The 21,205-nt window shown below is 38.4% G+C and overlaps 1 protein-coding gene across 2 annotated transcripts in view; it reads left to right on the forward strand.

Moving 5' to 3' along the window:
* FAF1 (Fas associated factor 1) overlaps positions 1-21,205 on the forward strand; it is a 511,731-nt gene that overhangs the window by 332,532 nt on the left and 157,994 nt on the right. For both annotated transcript variants that reach the window (XM_019018242.3, XM_055348410.2), the window contains exon 9: positions 15,528-15,623. In XM_019018242.3, coding sequence (XP_018873787.1) covers positions 15,528-15,623 — 96 coding nt within the window. The remainder of the gene's footprint in view (positions 1-15,527; positions 15,624-21,205) is intronic.

The raw sequence follows: 21,205 nt of genomic DNA on the forward strand, positions 1-21,205 counted from the left end.
CCAAGTAATGTACGGTGGGTAATTGTGAATCAAATTGTGCATTGTGAAAAACATGTATCTGTCCACTCTTGTTTTCCTAGTAAACATTAGCATTGATTATGATGTGGACATATTTCTCAGACTTTCTGGGTCTTCATCTAAATAGCAGCAGCAAATAATGAAGTATTCAGAGCTTAACCGTCATCATCTCATGTTTCCTTGAGTTTAAATTGAAGTAAAAATGGAGTAAAAGACCATCTTATTTATTTTTAAAATCTGCTATCCGCAGAAAGTAATTAACTCAAGATCCACAATTAGCCTCACAGCAGTCCATATTAACTACCTCCAACTATCCTAGGTCTTTCAGAGGTGGCATAATTTTGAGATTATTTTGCACTTGAAACAGAGAGGCTTATAATAACTAGCTTGAAGCACATTTAAGGGTGTGAGGTTTTTCCTTTTTCTTTTTATGTTAATATCTACCTTGTCTAATGATAATTTTCTGGTTTGTAAGTGGAAAAAAGCAAATATTAGAGGAAAATTCTTTCTCCCTAATATAAAGCTAAGTCTTTCATAAGTCTAAAAGTAGCTGCTTTGCTTTAACTGGAAATTTCATTATTGAATTAGTAACTTGACACAAAAGAATTAACAAAGTGAATCAAATACTCTAGCACAATGAAGTAAATTTAAAGAGGCCACTCATCACCATTGCTGGCTGGTAAAGTGTAATTGCTGGCGCTGCCTTGTTTACCTTTTTGGTTTGATTTTGTTTTAAAGGAAATGTTCACTTGTATAGCATTCCTGCATAATTCAGATGCTGCACAAAGCTCAACCCTGGGAACCTATTTTGTAGCTCTCTGAATGTTTTTTATGCAACCTGCTTTTACAGGTTTAAATTACATTTTGTGACACTGTTTTTGTGGTTGAATTAGAAACTTTTTTTTTCTTTAGTTAAACCTGTGATAAGTAATTGTCACAGTTAGTGCCTTGGTACAATGCTAATTTGAAGTGACATGTCCATACTGGCCCTCTGTAACATGAAGAAGCCTAACAGGTGTGAGGGGTGTGGCTTCCCATGGGCTCTCTTGAACTTCTAACCGAGAAAAACAGCAGAAAAAGTGAAATGAACCTTGAATAAAGCTGTCAGCAGTAATTATCTCAGCGACACTTTGTGGGAAGATAAAATAAGCACTGATGCTTTTATAACCTGAGCACATTGCATCCAAGATAGATTTTTCACCCATTTAGTATAAACTTCTAAATACCTTTCAAGAGATATTTTCATACAGCCTAATTAAACAATAACAACAATAACAATTAACATGAAATATAAATTGTTGAAAAACATGCATTTGTTTTTATTTTAACATGGTTTCTTTTTGATATTTAAGTAGTTTAAATAACAGAAAACTTTTTCCATGCTTCTTTTTGTGGTAAGCCATTATGGTGTGAAATCTCAAGTAATGTGTAGAAAATTATGTTCTCTTTTGGGAAAGGATACTTCCACAATTAGAAAAATGCTTGAAAGTTTGGTTTTCAGTTTCTTTGAGAGGTATTCAGTGTATTGAACATATCATCATATGGATCGTATATGAAACAGGTAACACATATATGTGAATGAGCTGAATGACCTGCAAGTCATCATATGAACCCCACTGTATTGGAGTACAGTAAGAACCACGGGAGATTAGATCAATGTTTTTTAATCTGTTCTCCAAACACAATCCATTGTCTTTTTCTTTGACAGCTGTCTTTTAAAAGTATACTTTAATTTATTTAGCAAACTAATTCAAATCACTAATGACTATGTTTGCCTGACCTGAGTAGAGTATAGAAAAGTTAAAGTGAGATTTTTGTTTATGAATTTCCTGGCTATAGAAGCTAACTGTGGGGGTGTGGGGGAGTAAACAGGTGAAACGTGGTTTTGCAACATAAGTTGTTCTCTTTATTCTTTTCATGGTCTTAAAATATAGTTATATTTTGGGCAATCTAATGACTTAACTTTTTTTTTTTTTCCATAATTCAACTTTACCATGTTCCTGCATCCCCAAAATTAAAAGCTTGACAAGTCAGCCTGGTTGGTTTACGTTTCAGGTGGAGATGATGTCATTTTTAAAAGCTGGGAATCTTCAGGCGCAGTAGCTCACACCTGTAATCCCAGCACTTTGGGAAGCTAAGGTAGGAGGATTGCTTGAGCCCAGGAGTTCGAGACCAGTGTGGGCAACATAGCAAGACTCTACTAAAAATTAAAAAAAAGTTGGCCAGATGTGGTGGCATGTGCCTGTAGTATCAGCTGCTCAGGAGGCTGAAGTGGAAAAATTGTTGGAGCCTGGGAGGTAAAGGCTGTGGTGAGCTGTGATCAAGCCACTGCACTCCAGCCTGGGTGACAGAGTGAGACCTTGCCTCAAATAAATACTAGAGATGAAGTTAGTTCTGACTGTGTTTTGCTGACTGTTAGGTCTGTGATCGACCCTGGGTGAAAATATGAGCCTCATTTTTCTTGTCTGTGAAATGGCGGTGTGGCAAGCTATGCCAGGTTCATTCTTACTAAGAGGGAATAACAAGGATTAGGCAGAATAGCATAAAATAGAACTAGCATGATCTATACTTTATTCACAAACCTAAAGCCTGGAAAATTATTGGCTTTATCAAAGCAGAAACTGTTCACCATTGGCTCTATCTCTAGCACTCAGCTGAGGTCTTGACACATTGTGGTTGTTCAGTAACTATTAGTTAAGTGAGTGGATAATGGTATTTTTCACTCTACTTATAGTACTGTCTGTCTGTTCCCCCAGAGTGATTTAGCAAAATTCATACAGTCAAGCATAGATAGATATATTGGTTGATAGACAGATTTAGATACACATACTCTTGAATCTTCACAACAATCTTGTAACTTATAAGACTTTACAGAGGTGGAAATTAAGGCACTGAGAAGGTGAGAGAGTTGTCCAGAGTCATACAGGCTCTTAACCAGCAGAGCCAGGATTTCAAACCCTAGAAGAATGGCTTTGGAGTCCAAGTTCATAATTGCTCTGCTTTTATACCTCTGCAACGAAGTATAGTGACATCTACCTACCAAAGAAGTTACCTTACAATGACACATTTTTCCAGATACTTCGTTGTCAGTGATACAAATGATTTGAGAGATAGGGGGAGACATTTTGGGGTAAGACTTCTCCTTCTTCAGTAAGATACTACTTCTTCCCCTCCCCTCCTAGGACAGCAGGTCCCCTCATCCGTTGCACTCATTGAAGCAATGTTGCAGCCTCTCTTAGGATTACCATTTCCCTAGTGAACAGAAATGTCATACATGGTTATGGCCTGGGCAGACTTCCAAAGATGTAGGATGACAGAGTTTTGATCTCTAGGAATTTGGCTTTCCCCTCCTTTGGGTCCAGTTCCTGACCCACTCATGTAAAACCTTTGTCTATGGAGGTGCAAGGCGGGACTGAACTCCAGAGGCAGGGCTCAGGCACCTGACCAAATTGAGGACTAGCTAAAATAGGGACAGGGCAAAAGCAGCTTTCCATAAGACATGTCCACCATTGTGCCATGTCTGTTTACCATTACCGTGGGAACACCCAGAAGTTACTGCCCCTTTCCATGTCAACAACTAAACAACCCAGAAGTTACCCCCCTTTTCCTAGAAATTTCTGCATAACCACCCCTTAATTTGCATGTAATTAAAAGCAGGTATAAATATGACTGCAGAACAGCCTTTGAGCTGCTACTCTGAGCACACTGCCTATGGGGGAGCCCTGCTCCGCAAGGAGCAGTAGCTTTGCTACTGTTGTACACTGCCACTTCAATAAAAGTTGCTGTCTTAACACCTCTGGTCCACCCTTGAATTCTTTTCTGGGCAAAGCCAAGAACCCTTTTGTGCTAAGCCCTAGTTTTGGTACTCGCCTGCCCTGCATCACTGTGACATCCACATTACCTCTGTCTACTCAGTTCCCACCTGGGATTCTGGGTCTCCCCTTAGGAACTAGCTGAATAAATGAGGTTTATCTGGAAGATTTGTCCGAGTGTCACTGGATATGATTAACTACCAAAAGATACCAAGTGTTTTGGAGACAGAAAAATGTGAAATTGGGGAGGTCATATAGAAGGCTTTCAGAAAGAGATTGAGCTGAGTTTTGAAGAAGTTTTGTCACTTAAATTTTTCTCATATTATGTTCACATGCCTAAGAAATAGACAGATGGAAAAGAATGGTGAGGGAAACCCAGGCAAGAGTAATGGACTGAGCAGAAGCCTAAGAGTAGGCACATGCAAGGCACATTTTTGGATCATTGAGCAAAGAAACCTGTATACAAAAATAGTGGGAGGTAATGGCTGGAAAGGTGGGCAGGGTAATGGCCTTGAACATCAGACTGAAAAAGTTTTCAGGGTGAGAGAAAACATGAGAATCATCTAGTCCAATTTTTTCATCATACAGGTGATAAAACTTAGAGAAGAAAGTCGATCAAGGTCACAGAATGAATAAGAGGCAGATTTAGAGTTTTAACCCAGGTCCTTTGCTCTGTATATAGTGTTTTTCCCAAGTATTTACACACATGGAATCATACCACAGGCTGACTTATGGCAGAAAGGAGTCATACAAGGGCACCATGAAGCCTAAAGACGTAAAAGAACAATTCTTGCTTTGCTTTAATGGTGGCAACAGGAAAAAAAAAAGGTGGCTTACAGGCTAGTTAAATGTTTTTAAGCTAAATGTTCTCAGGAGGCTTAACTGGTCCCCCAAAGTCATTGCAGCAGACAGAGATACCTTTTTAGTTTTTCGTTTGTTTGTTTGTTTGTTTTTGTTCTTGTTATTTTTGCCTCCAATAGCCTGTTGTTCTTTCTCTCAATTTTGGTTTAGTTCCTCTTGCAGGAATTGAATGGGAAACCTGGAGCAAGTTCCACTTTTGGACATGGCTATGTAATGTACCCTTTCGAAATTCCCAGTCGTAAGCAGGTAATGAGTGATGTAAGATATGGGCCCTTAGAAACCCTCACAGCTCAGTCGGGCGCGGTGGCTCACGCCTGTAATACCAGCATTTTGGGAGGCCGAGGTGGGCGGATCACCTGAGTCGGAAGTTCGAGACCAGCCTGACCAACATGAAGAAACCCCGTCTCTACTAAAATACAAAAAAATTAGCCAGGTGTGGTGGCGCATCCCTATAATCCCAGCTACTCGGGAGGCTGAAGCAGGAGAATCGCTTGAACCCGGGAGGCGGAGGTTGCGGTGAGCTGAGATCGTGCCATTGCACTCCAGCCTGGGCAACAAGAGTGAAACTCCGTCTCAAAAAAAAAAAAAAAAAGCAACTCTCACAGCTACAATATATCTAAACAAAAATGCTCTCCACAGGTTGGCACTCACAAGAATGTTATGTGGGAAATGATAAGAAACCCTTCTCTCTTTATAATTTAAATTTGTTCACTTAGGAAGAAATTTTTCTTTAACATTGGTCGGCATCATTTGGATATTTTTGGTATGGAAAAGACTGAATAATATATTTGGTTGTTGTATGTTTTAGAACATATACTAATACAGTTAAATTTAATTGACATAAGTTGATATAAAATACTTAAATGATACCAATTCTGTCATCTAGGCTTAGATTCTTAAAAATAATTGGGCATTGCAACTGAAAACACCTATATGATAATCCTTCTGGCAAGGAGACAGAGATGAGGTGGTGTGTGATTTTTATTTTTTTAAAGTTGAAAATCTAGTCCACTATGCTACATATTTTTTCACTTATCTCTTTATTGCTGTCAACAAAGATATTATTCCCATTTCTCAGACAAGGAAACTGAGATGTTTTGAGATAAGCAGCTTTCCTGAGAAATGACATTAGATATCAAAGCCCGGCTCCAAGGCCAGGTTATTTGGATCCAAGTGCCTGACATATAATAACTTAATATTTATTGAATAAGTTATCAACTCTGAGTAACTATATGGTTAGTATAACATTCAACAAATAGTTCTAAATTATCAAATAATATGAGGAAGAAAAGCAGAGTCAAGAGAAATCTGCACATATTCCAGATCTCTCTTTCCCCCTCACCCTTCTTACTGGTTATAGGCGATGTGTTTAATATGTTCTTTTCCCTCTTCTGCCCTCCACCAGAGGGTGCTCATAAGCAACTAAATGGCATAAAGCTGTAGTGATAGGAACTGTGAAAGAAGGGCTATTTTAATTCACAGTGTGGATTATTGGCCTCTGTGAAAAAAAAAAAAAGTTGACTTTGAAACAGAGTTCTTGATTGAGCTGAAATAACTTTGGTTTAAAGTTGCCTTACAAATAACATCTTGAGCACTTACTTACCTGAGGATAGTACTTTTTTATATAGGTAAAGTTGACCATTCTCTCTAAAAAGGTATGAGGGACTATGCCATTAGACAGTGTTAGGCTGGTCTGGGTTGTATTTCTTATTGTGTAACTTAATGCTCTTCACAAGTATTTTAATGATGTAAAAATACTTCAGAACCTCTTCTAGTGTACTCACTAAAATCAATAAGTAATGAAGTACAAGAATATTGATGTCTGTGTTTAGTTATAAAAGCATATCCGTTTAGAAATTGTGCTAATTCTGTTACAGTGAGCAGCTCTTTATCTCGCTATGACATAATCTGGTTTTAGGGGATGAAATGCCCTAGAAGATTAAAAAAACAAACAAAAAAACCTTTTATATTGAGCAACCTCTCTTTGATAGCCAAAATCTCAAGATAATGTTGGGACAGTATAAGGAAGCATAAAAGTGGGTAATTATAATGTGGAAAAATAGCATCAGGTGATTCTCCTTGATTTTGAGAGTCCCACCAGATTAAATGAAAGAAACCAAAAAAGTAAGAGCATTTAAAATTACTATATATATTTCCAAAAGCTTTTAAAAAGAAAATATGAGATAATTAAATCAAGATATTTGTTAGTATTTTACAATTAACTGTAACATCTTTAAAAAACACATAGCTGGCTGGGTGTGGTGGCTCACACCTGTAATTCCAGCACTTTGAGAGGCCAAAAGGGGGAGCCCAGGAGCTCAAGAACAGCCTGGGCAACATGATGAGACTCCATCTCTACAAAAAATAAGGAGACCCTCATTTCTACAAAAAATTAAAGAATTAGCTGGGCATGGCGGCATGCACCTGCAGACTCAGCCACACAGGAGGCTGAGGTGGGAGGATTGCTTGATGCTGGGAGATCGAGGTGGCAGTCAGCCGTGATTGTACCACTGCACTCCAGTCTGGGTAACAAAGCAAGACTGTCTCAAAAAACAAAAAAAGAAGAAAAAGAAAAACCGAGATTAGGAGTCAAGAAGAGAACATGCTTGTGCTATCATTAAGCAGATGTGAGACTTGGGACAAACACTTTACCTCTCTATACCTCAGTTTCTTTTCCTGTTAAGTGAGAGGATTAGACCCTTATCTTGTGAGGAGAAACTGCCTTTCATTTGGAATCTGTTGGGGATGGTGGGATCACTGATAGAAGTTTAAGAGAAGCCTGCTGATACCTTCTCTGGAAATTCTTATTACTAGCTTGGAATGGGGCAAGGGAGATGCTGGGTGGGGGAAGATATGGCAGTAGTACTTGACTCAGCTAAGGCTTCAAGATCTCCTGGTTGGGATACAAGCAACTGATGAATTCTGAGGACTCTTCCAAATCTAGTATCTTGTGTGTAAAATGAAGCCATGTATAGCAGCCATCCTTGTTTCTTCCAGCTCCGGTTGCTTACATGGGAGCGTTTGTGTTTATGTACATAGCAAAAAGCCTGAGAACTTGTAACTGTTGGTGTTTATTTCATTAAACTTTACCAACTTGCCAAATCAATTGAGGACTATAACGCAGCAAGGCCAGGCAGAGAACACAGTTTTTTGAGCTATTTACACAGGAGTTTTGTTGATAATTGATCTTGACCTGCACATGTCTTTTAATATTCTGTTGGTTCCAGAATATTATTAGTCACTTCCTTTTTAACAGTGTGCTTTTTTATGAGGTGACTAAACTGCTGTTTAACCCTGCTACAAGAATGTGGCAGTGGGCTAGTCCAGACAAGTGCATGTACACTTGGTAACTAGCATTCTTGATAAGCTTGCTTCAACCTGCCACAAATTAAAGCTCTGTGTGACTTTTCTAGCACATAAGTGACAAAAAAATGGCTGGGGGAAGGGCAGAGGAAACCTCGGATTGTGAATAAAAATAAATAAGCTTTTTTGAGTTGCGCTTTGGTTGGCAGTAAATGAAATTTTAGCCTCATGACTCAGTTTGGTTTAAAACTACCTCAGTAATCTATTTAGCTGAACAGTAAGCATCTGAAAATTTAAAAGGGGTATTCTAGAAGTCATCTTCAGGACTCCTTACTATAAAAAGCCTTATCTACGTTGGAAATGTGATGTAATAGAAACTCCATGGCTTTTGGAGTTAAATCTGGTTTGCCATCTGGTACCTGATTTATCTCGGACAGGTTATTCCACTACTCTAAGGTTGTTTTATGATTTGTACAATCACGATAGTCTTTAATTTACAGAGTTGTCATGTATGGTAGACATATGTTAGGCACTTACTATGTAGTTTCTGACTAATTGATGGTCTCTAGGAGTAGCTGTTTTAATTAAGCCAAAGAAAGTAATTACTGGTTATCAGATAGTAAGACAGGATATCTTAGAGCCTTAATAGTTGTTCGATTGGATACTTTTTAAATGGTTGTGAGATAAAGTGCCTGAGTTTTAATTTTGGTTCACCAGTCAGTACCTGTTTGACTTTGGGCAACCTTCTTATTCTGTGTGAGATTTAGTAACCTCATCTCTAAAGTGGGGATTATAATCCTTACCTGGCAGAGTTATTGTGAGAATTAAGTGGGGTAGTGCGTGTAAAGCACTTTGTGTAATAACAGTACATACTGAGCTCTTAATAGTAGCAGTTATTATACAACTGCTTTTTAAAATACGGAATGGTTTCATGGGTGTATGTATATATATGTCAAAAAGCAATACTTTAGGCTGGGTGAGGTGGCTCCTATCTATAATCCCAGCATTTTGGGAAGCCGAGGCGGGCAGATCACTTGAGGTGAGGAGTTCAAGATCAGCCTGGGCAACATGATGAAACCCCATCTCTACAAAAATACAAAAACTAGCCGGACTTGGTGGCATGCACCTGTAGTCCCAGGTACTCAGGAGGCTGAGGCAGGAGAATCGTTTGAACCTGGGAGACGGAGGTTGCAGTGAGCTGAGATCACACCACTGCACTCCAGCCTGGGTGGCGGAGTGAGACTCTGTCTCAAAAAAAAAAAAAAAAAAGCAATACTTTATATGAGGATATAAATGCATGTATTAATAGCACTGAATACTGCCTTATTGAAGTGTAATTGACCTGTAATAAACCATACATTTTTTAAGTGTACAGTTGGATACATCTTGACATACAAATACACAGATTAAAAAGATCATCAGTGCAGTGTAGTCACTGCTAATATCCGGTAGCATTCCCAAATCTGGATGAAATTACATCAGTGTCTTGTGAGGATGATGACAAGCTTGAGATATGGTTTTTAAAAAATGTCTCATATTAATTGTTCTTCTTAAAACACAAGAGAATTGTATTTTACAAACTGAGTGAATAAAAGATACAAACAGTAAAGCTGTAGTTTGACTCTCGTTCACTTGTGTTACTGGGTGTGTCACATGCAGAGCAAGGAGTCTGCAGGTGACATAACCAAATCTCCTTAGTGATGTATGAAGATCATAGCCCATTAGGGCTAGAAGGGATCTGAGAGGCCATTTAGTTGGTTGTACCTATATTTTACAAAAGGAAATGTTAAGACTCTTGGTTACTGACCCAAGGTCCCATAACAGGTTTTATAGCTTCCAATACTCTTAAAATGTCTTAGTCTTTGTCATTTATAATTAGAAAAAAAGACAGACTGCAAGCATGTATTTGGGAGAGGGTTAAAATTTGGCTATAAAAAAATACGTTGAAGAACTAATTCATATGTATATGAATATATGTATACATATGAATATATGTATACATATGAATATATGTGTGTATATGAATATATATAGTATGTGTGTGTGTGCATATATATATATATATGAATATATATGTATTGTTTGAGACTGAGTCTCACCCAGGCTGGAGTGCAGCGGCCCAATCTCAGCTCACTGCAACCTCTGCCTCCCGGGTTCAAACAGTTCTCCTGCCTCAGCCTCCCGAGTGCCTGAGAGTACAGGCTCCCGCCACCATGCCCAGCTAGTTTTTGTATTTTTAGTAGAGACGGGGTTTCACCACATTGGTCAGGCTGGTCTCAAACTGCTGACCCCAAGTGATCTGCCCACCTTGGCCTCCCAAAGTGCTGGAATTACAGGTGTCTCACACCGAGCCACCACGCCCAGCCTACTAATTCATATTTTTAAAGAAAGAAGTATTAAGAATGGCCTTAAATGCTCTGAGGACCAAGCTTAACATGATAATACTGTGTTTTACTAACAACTTGTTAGACATAGCCAGTGATCAGTCATGATGGTTTACTGGAGTTTTCCTTTGCATATTGTCCTAGTATTTTATTTTCATATGAAGAATAACATAAAGAATAATACAAAGAAAATACTGTATGCTTTGTTTATTGTGTAAAGAAGAAACATCGAAAAGATTCTAAGATTTCACGAAAGAGCTTTTTTGTCTTCTCAGTTGTTTCAAATAATAGTTGTCATTATTCATGAAAATTAGTTGCACATGTACACATTGCATAGTTCAGCAGTTCACAGCTTTTTGGTCTCAGGATCCTTTTGCACTTGTAAAGAAATCATCAAAGACCCCAGAGAGCTTTTGTTTATGTGGATTATATTCATTGACATTTACCATTCTAAAAATTAATATTGAAGAAAATAATATTTAAGATAACAAGTGAATTACATGTTAATATAAATAGCATTTTTATACAAAGTAATTATATTTTCTAAAAATTCAGTAAGTAAAGTGACACTGTTTTTATACTTTTACAAATCTCTTTAATGTCTGTCTTAATAGAAGACAACTGGATTTTCGTGTCTTCCTTCTTCTGCATTTAACCTGTTGTAATGAATTTTTTTGATTGAAAATATGAAGAAAATCTGACCTACAGATCTATAGTTGGAAAAGGGAGGAGTATTTTAATAGTCTTTTCAAATAATTATAGATATTATTCTTTGATACTAAACTAGAACTTGAGAAGTGGTAGTTTCCTAAAGGTTAGTTTTTTTTTTTTAATTTTAATTTTTTTGTGTGTGTATATGTGGCAAGGAGCTTTCTCGGGTAAAGCTAAATGTTACTTTAAATGTAGAATCTGAAGCCCTATCAGTATACATTTTGTATTAATACTTTGTCACAGTAAGATACATTGGTCTGCCTCACAGTTTGAATTAAACCTTTATCCATACATAATTTTATAACATCATGAAATCACTGTTCATTTGGAGAATATTGGTCTTGTGAGTTATGCAGATTTTCTAAATGTTGACACATTTCATTACATGATATAAAAAGTCACATCTATTATATTAATATAACCACTGAACTCATCACAAAGGCTTTAAGCATTGAGAAGCTGTCAAGCTCATGATGGCTGATAGTTTTTAAAACTCTTAATTTTTACGTGAAAACTCAAATTTTGTCATTGGCAATTAATACTATCAGACCTGTTCCTTGAAGTGGTAGTCTCACTTCATTCATTTTGGAGAAAATGTTCAGCAATTAGGGATACTCAATCACAGGTTGAGTATCCGTAATCTGAAAATCTGAAACTTTTTAAGCAGCAACATGACGTTAAAAGGAAATGCTCATTGGAGCATTTCAGATTTTGGATTTTTAGATTCGAAATGCTCAACTGTTAGGTGTATATGATGCAAATATTCCAAAACCCAAAAGAGTTCTAAGTCTGAAACACCTCTGGTCCCAAGCATTTTAAATAAGGGATACTTGTCTAAATACCAAATCCAAATAACCACAGTTTGTCTGCCCATCATTTGTTTAAGTAGTAATGGTGTTTCATGAAAAAAAGTGGCTGATTCAGCATATAACTGAAACACAAGTGCTTTTTCTTCAACCCATCCATTATACTTTGGTATACTGTAGAAGTCCCTTATACATACTTCCCATTTGTCACATAGAATATTAAAAGACATATGTATTAAGAGTCAAAATTTACTTAATAAATAAATTAAATTACTTAATAATTTTTACTGATTTAACAGGGACATTATTAAATGAAACTGCCATTTTTACAGTGAGTAAATGGAACTGGAGATTTTTAACAGTTTGGTGTTACTATCTTAATTTGTGCTGAAGTACCAGCAGATTTGCCTACCATTGCTTTTTTTAACATCAGTGTAAAAACACTGTGGCCAGGCGTGGTGGCTCAGGCCTGTAATCCCAGCACTTTGGGAGGCTGAGGTGGGCAGATCACCTGAGGTCAGGAGTTCGAGACCAGCCTGGCCAACATGTTAAAATCCCGTCTCTACAAAGATACAAAAATTAGCCAGGCATGGTGGCACACACCTGTAATCCCAGCTGCTTCAGAGGCTGAAGCAGGAGAATCACTTGAACCTGGGAGGTGGAGGTTGCAGTGAGCTGAGATCGTACCACCGCACTCCAGCCTGGGTGACAGAGCCAGATTCCCTCTCAAGAAAATAAATAAATAAATACAACACAGTGAAAAAGTCTAATGCCATTTAAGTATTATTATGAAATAATTTTGACCTTATGGAACTCCTGAAAGAATCTCAAGAACCCTGTGCCTGTAGTACATACTTTGAGAATCACATAGTATGTTCTTTTTTTTCAGAGACGGAGTTTCACTCTTGTTGTCCAGGTTGGAGTGCAATGGCACAGTCTCGGCTTACTGCAACCTCCACTTCCCAGGTTCAAGCAATTCTCCTGCCTCAGCCTCCCAAGTAGCTGGGATTACAAGCATGAACCACCATGCCCGGCTAATTTTTTGTATTTAGTAGAAATGGGATTTCACCATGTTGGTCAGGCTGGTCTCGAATTCTTGACCTCAGGTGATCCACCCGCCTCAGCCTCCCAAAGTGCTGAGATTACAGGCGTGAGCCACCGTGCCCAGCACGTGAGCCATTGCGCCCAGCACAGTATGTTCTTAACACTAAATACTGTTTGTAAGAAGAAAAGAAAAAACTTCAAATGGACTTTGAGTATTCACTCACTGATGGAATATCTACTATGTAGCAAGTGTATTCTCATTTAAGCCATCCTCACAGAAAGCCTGTTAGGAAAGGTCATGTTAATTTTACAGAACAGAAAACTTAGCCTTTTTTTTTTTTTTTTTAAAGACAGGTTCTTGCTCTATCACCCAGGCTAGAATGCAGTGGCATGATCTCAGTTCTCTGCAGCCTTGACCTCCTGGGCTCAAGCAATCCTCCCATCTCAGCCTCCCTAGTAGCGGGACTATGGGTGTGTTCCACCATGCCCAGCTAATTGGTTTTTCTTTTTTTGGAGACAGGGTCTCACTCTGTCACCCAAGCTGGAGTACAGTGGCATGATCACAGCTCACTGCAGCCTTAACCACCTGGGCTCAAGTGATCCTCCTGCCTCAGCAACCCAAGTAGCAAGGACTACAGGCGCGTACCCCCATACCCAGCTAATCTTTTGTTTATGTTTTTAGAGACAAGATCTCACTATGTTGCCCAAGCTGGTCTTGAACTCCTGAGCTCAGGCTATCCTCCTGACTCAGCCTTGCAAAGTGCTGGAATTACAGGAATGAGCCACCACGCCCAGCCAGGAAACTTAGTTTCGAGATGGAAAATATTGATTCGAGTGAATAATAGAAGTGAATTTGAACTCAGGACACTCTGAGTTTAAAAGTCCATTCTACACTTAGCTGTCTCCTGTTACTAAATAGAAAAAGTTCCTTTAGGGATCAACAAGAATTTGTTAAGTGCCTGCCTTTTCCATGGATTACTTTTTAACAGAACAAATTTACTTAATTTTGTTCATTTTTCTTCATGTCTTGTCAAAAAATGATTTACCATCCTTATATTTCAATCATTGACAGCTGACAAGAACAATTAAATTCTTGCCAACTATAGCTACTTTTTCCTTAAGATGTGGCCTTAAAAATATAAATACTGTAAAATAATAATTATTTTTGTGAAAAAGGGTTTTCTTTGGATAATTTAAATGCATAAACTTTTTGTGTTGATGTAGTATAATTGTCAAATTATTTAATTGGACACATATACTTAAAATAATGTTAATATTATATAATGTTAATTTACAAATACTGCTTTTGTAGCTACCCTCATATTTCATGATATTTATTCAAATTCTATAGGCATTTTTTATATATAAGCATCATCATCACCACGGGTCACTTTTTTTTTTCTTTTTGGTTGACATTGTAAAGACTAAATAATTGAATTGAATAAGATAACTACTCTTGTGTTAATTAAGGAACAGGCTAACTTAGAAAGACCCCAGAATACAAGGTGACAGTGGGCTTCTCTCATGGAACAGTCTAGGTGAGGAAGGTGTTTCTGCTAAAGTCATGCTTTCTAGAGTCCATCCTTTTCACTGGACATTTTATCTCAAGCCACAGATATTCTTCACAGACTAGTAAAAAGTAATGTTTGTTGAGCCGCCACTGTGTGCTAGGCATTTTCTCATTGCTTTACCCATAAACTCAACCTTATTATCCCTACGCTGTGGAGAAAGTAATAATCAAATACTATCCCTATCCAGGTGTCATTAAGGACAGTTGTAATTTTTTCATTTGCTTATTTTTTGTTTTGTTTTGGTTTCATTTGTCCTATGTATGTATATTCATCATCTTCCCAAGACATTTTTCAAAGTGTCTTTTAAAGACAGGTTTATAAGGACTTTTAATACTTGCAATTGTGAGATTATACAGAGCTCTAGGAATAATCATGTCTTATCATTGTCTTCTTTATTAACCAGTTTTGACAAGTAAACTCTGGGAGAACCTGAAGCATCATTGACTCAGGTTATTTAAGGCTAATCTGTCCAAACAGTGTATTGAAAATGAAGTATTTGAGGAAGCACCCTGTAATAGGAGAACTTTTGTAACTACTCAAATATAAGGCAGCTTCCTTTAGGGTAAAACCTAAACTTAGATTTTTGTATATTTTTGATATATGTATCTTATGGAAATTTTAAATTTTGTATCTCACCTACAATTTTATATTTCTATCCCTACTGCCTTCGGAGTTAGGAAAATGAGGTATTATTCTGCTAATCAGAAAAGTAGCAGACGCACATTGAGGCAGTGGGGGATTGGGGGCAAGTATGTATGATTTGCCTTATTTTGGGCTCATATCAGTTTCCTAGAACCTCAGTCTATCATCTAATGAAAATTAGCCTTAGCTACCATAACATCCCATGTGTGGAAAAATTTCAAATTTTCAAAGTCTTCCTGGTAATGTAATACCCAGGATACTAGAGTTAGCTTTCTAATCTAGCTTCAGCAATAATAGAAAATACCTGAAAAGTCAAATCCTTTTGTGAAACATGGCCATATTTTGTTTACAAATGATGGATTCTACTTTTTGCAGATGTGTCTTGCTGAATCAGGGCTCTCTTATCCCTGCCATCGACTTACAGTGGGAAGAAGATCTTCACCTGCACAGACCCGGGAACAGTCGGAAGAAGTAAGCCTGTTTGCCAGCTTTTCTTTGAACAGAAGGCCCATCCCCCACCTACCTGCCCACTTCCCTTTTTTTTTATCTGCCAGAGCAATGAACAGATAAAGTTAATGTAGCATTAATTAAATCGCGGTAAATTCTTGAAGGCAGAAACTGTCCATGCAAGGTTACTACTAATGTGTTCCTTCTCGCTCCGTTAGTTTCATGTTTCAACAGACAGAATTCAGATGGATTGGTTGAAATGATTTTTACTTAGAACCATCAGGCTAACAAAGAACTTTCTAGGCTGGGCACAGTCACTCATGCCTGTAATCCCAGCACTTTGGATGGCCGAGACAGGCAGAGCACATGAGGCCAGGAGTTCGAGACCAGCCTGGCCAACATAGTAAAACCCCGTCTCTACTAAAAATACAAAAATTAGCCAGGTGTGGTGGCAGACACCTATAATCCCAGCTACTTGGGAGGCTGAGGCATGAGAATTGCTTGAACCCATCAGGCAGAGGTTGCAGTGAGCCGAGATTGTGCCACTGCACTCCAGCCTAAGCAACAGCATGAGAATGCATCTCAAAAAAGAAAAAAGAAACTTTTTTTTGCTATTGACTGTGTAGTTGAGTAGATTCATTAGGATTGACCCTGGAAGTCCTTTAACTCATTGGGTTGGAGCACTTACTATGAAGCAGACACTGTGCTTAATATCTTTAGATAACAAAGATGAATAACACTATACCTATACCAAAGTGCTCAGAGTCAAGGGTGATAGATAAAATAACAGTGGCCAGGTACAGTGACTTACACCTGTAATCCCAGCACTTTGAGAGGCCAAGGTGAGTGGATCACCTGAGGTCAGGAGTTCGAGACCAGCCTGACCAACATGGAGAAACTCCGTCTCTACTAAAAATACAAAATTAGTTGGGTGTGGTGGCACATTCCTTTAATCCCAGCTACGCAGGAGGCTAAGGCAGGAGAATCACTTGAACCCAAGAGGTGGAGGTTGTAGTGAGCCGAGAGTGTGCCATTGCACTCCAGCCTGGGCAACAAGAGTGAAATTCCATCTCAAAAAAAAATAAAAATAAAAAGATAATAATAATAGTGATGGCATAATACAAAAAATGCAGCGATAGTGTTGCACACAGGGGTCCTAAAGAAACAAAGAGAAGGGGCAGATAAGATTGAACACGTTTGTTTCTGTGTTGTGCCTATTTGGGTCTATGTGAGCCTAAAGAATATATATATATATATATAATTTTTTTTTTTTTTTGAGATGGGGTTTCACTCTTGTGAAACCGCCACCACGCTCAGCTAATTTTTGTATTTTTAATAGAGACGGGGTTTCACTATATTGGCCAGGCTGGTCTCGAACTCCTGACCTTGTGATCCACCCCCACCCCCCACCCCCCACCCCCCCCGGCCTCCCAGATTGCTGGGATTACAGGTGTGAGCCACCACGCCTGGCCCAAGCCTAAAGAATATTATAAGGAAATATTTAAATTCTGTTCCATGGCTACAAACAGCACTTTCATGCTCAACTCTGACCATGGTTATAAGGAAATGGGAAAGAGAGCATGGATGTTTTAACTTAGTTAAGAAATATTTATTGAGCTCTTACTATGTGCTAAGAAAAGTCATCACCAAGACTTCAAAAGTGTATACAATGGAGGTCATAACTAAATAGCACAGATGAACTTTATTTAAACTATAATTTTTTTTTTTTTTTTTTGAGACAGGATCTCAGTCTGTCACCCAGGCTGGAGTGCAATGGTGCGATCTCGGCTCACTACAACCTCTGCCTCCTGGGTTCAAGTGATTCTCGTGCCTCAGCCTCCCAAGTAGCTGGGATTACAGGCACGCGCCACCACACCCGGCTCATTTTTTTGTATTTTTAATAGAGACGGGGTTTCACTATGTTGGCCAGGCTGGTCTTGAACTCCTGACCTCAAATGATCCACCTCAGCCCTCCAAAGTGCTGGGATTACAGGTGTGAGCCACCACGCCTGGCCTTAAACTAGAATTTTTTAAGACAGAGCATGATTCAAGTATTTAAAAGCTTAGGCTAGTACGATAAAAATATTTTTCCATTTACATTCTATACAAAATGTGGTTGCTCATTTTTATTTAAACTGCCTATATATTTTAGACACCCATTATGGAAGCTACCACAGGACTTCTCCAGCCATCCTTTGAATACGTATTTATATCACTTAAACATGTGAAAGAGAAATGGAGTTACGTAATTGAATTTGTAGTCTATAATTATCCTGTGAAAATTATAATTTGCCACTCTGGTTTTTAACATTTTTTAGAAAACCACAGAGAAGGAAGTGTTTTCCCCTGCTAATAATATGACTGTGCTGTATTATACTGTACTATACTTGGTCTCCAAAAATGTTTATTCCTTTTCAAGAGACCAAACCATTTTTTTTTAAAGCACTTTATCTCACTAGCCCTTGTGAAAGAAAGATAATATTGAGTTTCACTGCTTGGCAGAAATTGCCAGACATAATTTAATGAGATATTTCTTTAAAGTGCTTGAGTCTGTTTTTAATGGCTAGAGTAGGTCATATTTCCACTCTTTAATGGATAAATCCACTAACATTAAAAGGTGGCCAACTAGCCCCAACCAAAATTTTTAATTATTCTGTGTCCTATCTGAGAGGTGACAGGTAACTGTTTCACTTCATTTATTTTCTTCTCTCACCCTCACTATTATATGTGTTATTTGGGTGGTCCCATCAGCAGAGAGAAGTCAGTTCCATATAGTGAAGAGCAGTGTTTGTGAGGCTAGCACACTATTTAGGTTATTTTGAGAAAATGGTAGTGTGGGATTGGGAGGCTTTGCCAAACTAAAACAGTCACAACCTCGGTAATATCTTATTATTACTGAATAATAATATCTTATTATTAGGAGTTCTGCCCTCCTATAATAACCAGTTTCATTTTTGAGCAGCTTTTTCTGTTGTCTTCCTTATATTAAGTTGAAATATGTGTAATTGTACCTTCTACGCAGTGATTCTACTGCTGTCTTCCGGTTCTACTCTTACATGACTTTTTGTGTTTTAAGACAATCATCTTTCTTTCTTTCTTTTTTTTTTTTTTTTGAAACAGAGTCTTGCTCTGTTGCTCAGGCTGAAGTGCAGTGGCACAATCTTAGCTCACTGCAGCCTTCTCCCCACGGGTTCAAGCAATTCTCCTGCCTCAGCCTCCCAAGTAGCTGGGACTACAGGCATGTGCCACCATGCCCGGCTAATTTTTGCATTTTGAGTAGAGACAGGATTTTGCCATGTTGGCCAAACTGGTTTTAAGCTCCTTACCTTAAGTGATCTGCCCTCCTTGGCCTCCCAAAGTGTTGGGGTTACAGGTGTGAGTCACCATGCCCAGCCAACAATAATCATTTTGCTGTTGACTTTCTTAAACTTTGAGTTAGGAAGGAACTATTTGAGACCAGCAGTTAAATTCAAGTTTTAGACTTTATGGATTGTAGTTATATGTCCTTTAGCTGAGAGAATTTTGATTCTTACATCATCTCTCTGGCCCTACAGACACAGTTTCTTTATGATCATTTAATATTTTTTCTTCTCATCCTCCCCTTGTTCCTGAGCCCCCGTTTAATGATTTTTCCATATTTCTGGATACCTAGCTAGGTAACAATTTATCCTCAGTTGCTTGGGTGAGACAGTGTGGGGGCCTTGTTGACTCTGGCTCCTTGGGAATTGTTCAGTTCTCAGTTGACAGTGAAGAAGGAGAAGCAATCCAAAAACTTAACAACAACAAAAAGTTTTAATGTAATGTTAAAAGCATTAGTTTATAACTACGGTTAAAGAAACATTTATTGAATGCTCACTATGTACTAGTCAGATGAATATAAATTGATAATTTTATATTATATGATTAATGAGAAAATTGAGGCAAGCATGAGATGCTGGGGGAGCACAGATAATGGGGGTGGGTTGTAACTTTCAAGAATGTTTGCAGGCAAGAAGTTTGTTTGTCTTTCTCCCCTCTGTAGCCCTAACACCTAACATAGTGCCTGGCATGTAACAGACACAGAATAGTTATTTGTAAATGAATATTTTTTAAATAAAGGAAATAAAAAAAGACTAGAGGAGGTGACATCCACATTGGATTATAAAGAATGAGTCACAGCCAAATAAAGAATCAAAGGACTCATATTCCGTTCATTCCATTCAGAGAAAAAAAGCATGATTTGATGTAGCAAATGAGAAGAGATAAGTGTAGGTTGCTGTTAGTGCAGAAGAAAGTCGGGGGAAAAGGAAGATAAGAGATGAGGTGAAAGTGAGTAAGTCTTGTATGACACATTGAGAATTTGGAACTGTAGAAAGCAGTAAAAGCCTTTTTTTTTTTTTTTTCCTCTGAGATGGAGTCTCGCTCTGTTGCCTAGGGTGGAGTGCAGTGGTGCGATCTCAGCTCACTGCAACCTCCACCTCTCGGGTGCAAGCTATTCTCGTGCCTCAGTCTCCTGAGTAACTGGGATTATAGGCACCCACCACCATGCCCAGTGAAATTTTTGTTATTTTTAGTAGAGACGAGGTTTCGCCATGTTGGCCAGGCTGGTAACTCCTGACCTCAAGTCGTGATCCATCTGCCACGGCCTTCCAAAGTGCTGGGATTGCAGGCATGGGCCACTGCACCTGGCCAGCAGTAAAAGACTTTTAAGTGGGGAGTGATATCTCCCCACAAATACACAGTTTAGTGAAGAGTGCTCTGCTGTGCACAGGCTAGATTTAAGAGAAACAAGACAGAAGACAGAGAAATCAAGTATGAGTCTGTTGTACTAGTGCAAGCAAGAGATAATGGAATCCTCAATGTAATACAGCACATTTACAAAATGAAGGAAAAAAACACATCATCATCTGCATTTGGCAACATTCAACACCCTTTCATGGTAAAACTAGAAATAGAAGAAAACTACTTCAACATAATGAAAGACATATCTGAAAAACTCACAGCAAACATCATACTCAAGGGTGAAAGACTGAAAACTTTTTCTCTAAAATCAGGAACAAGATAAGAATGACCCCTTTCTTTCTTTCTTTTTTTTTTTTTTGGAGACAGAGTCTCGCTCTGTTGCCCAGGCTGGAGTACAGTGGCACGATCTTGGCTCACTGCAACCTCCGCCTCCTGGCTTCAAGTGATTCTCCTGCCTCAGCCTCCCGAGTAGCTGGGACTACAGGAGTACACCACCACACCCGGCTAATTTTTGTAATTTTAGTAGAGACAGGGTTTCACCATATTGGTCAGACTGGTCTCAAACTCCTGACCTCAGGTAATCTATCCGCCTCAGCCTCCCAAAGTGCTGGGATTACAGGCGTGAGCCACGGCGCCCGGCCAAGAATGACCCCTTTCACCATTTCTATTTGACATAGTTCTGGAAGTTCTGGCCAGGGCAATTAGGCAAGAAAACGAAAAAGAAATAAAAGGAAGAATTAAAATAATCTCTGTTCACTGAGGATGATTTTATATGTAGACAACTCCAAAGATAACATTTTTAAAAAACTATTGGAACTAAAAAATGAATTCAGCAAAATACCAAGATACAAAGTCAACACACAAAAATCACTTGCATTTCTAAA

This window comes from Gorilla gorilla, chromosome 1, assembly GCF_029281585.2.
Source record: "Gorilla gorilla gorilla isolate KB3781 chromosome 1, NHGRI_mGorGor1-v2.1_pri, whole genome shotgun sequence".
Taxonomy (NCBI): Eukaryota; Metazoa; Chordata; class Mammalia; order Primates; family Hominidae; genus Gorilla; species Gorilla gorilla.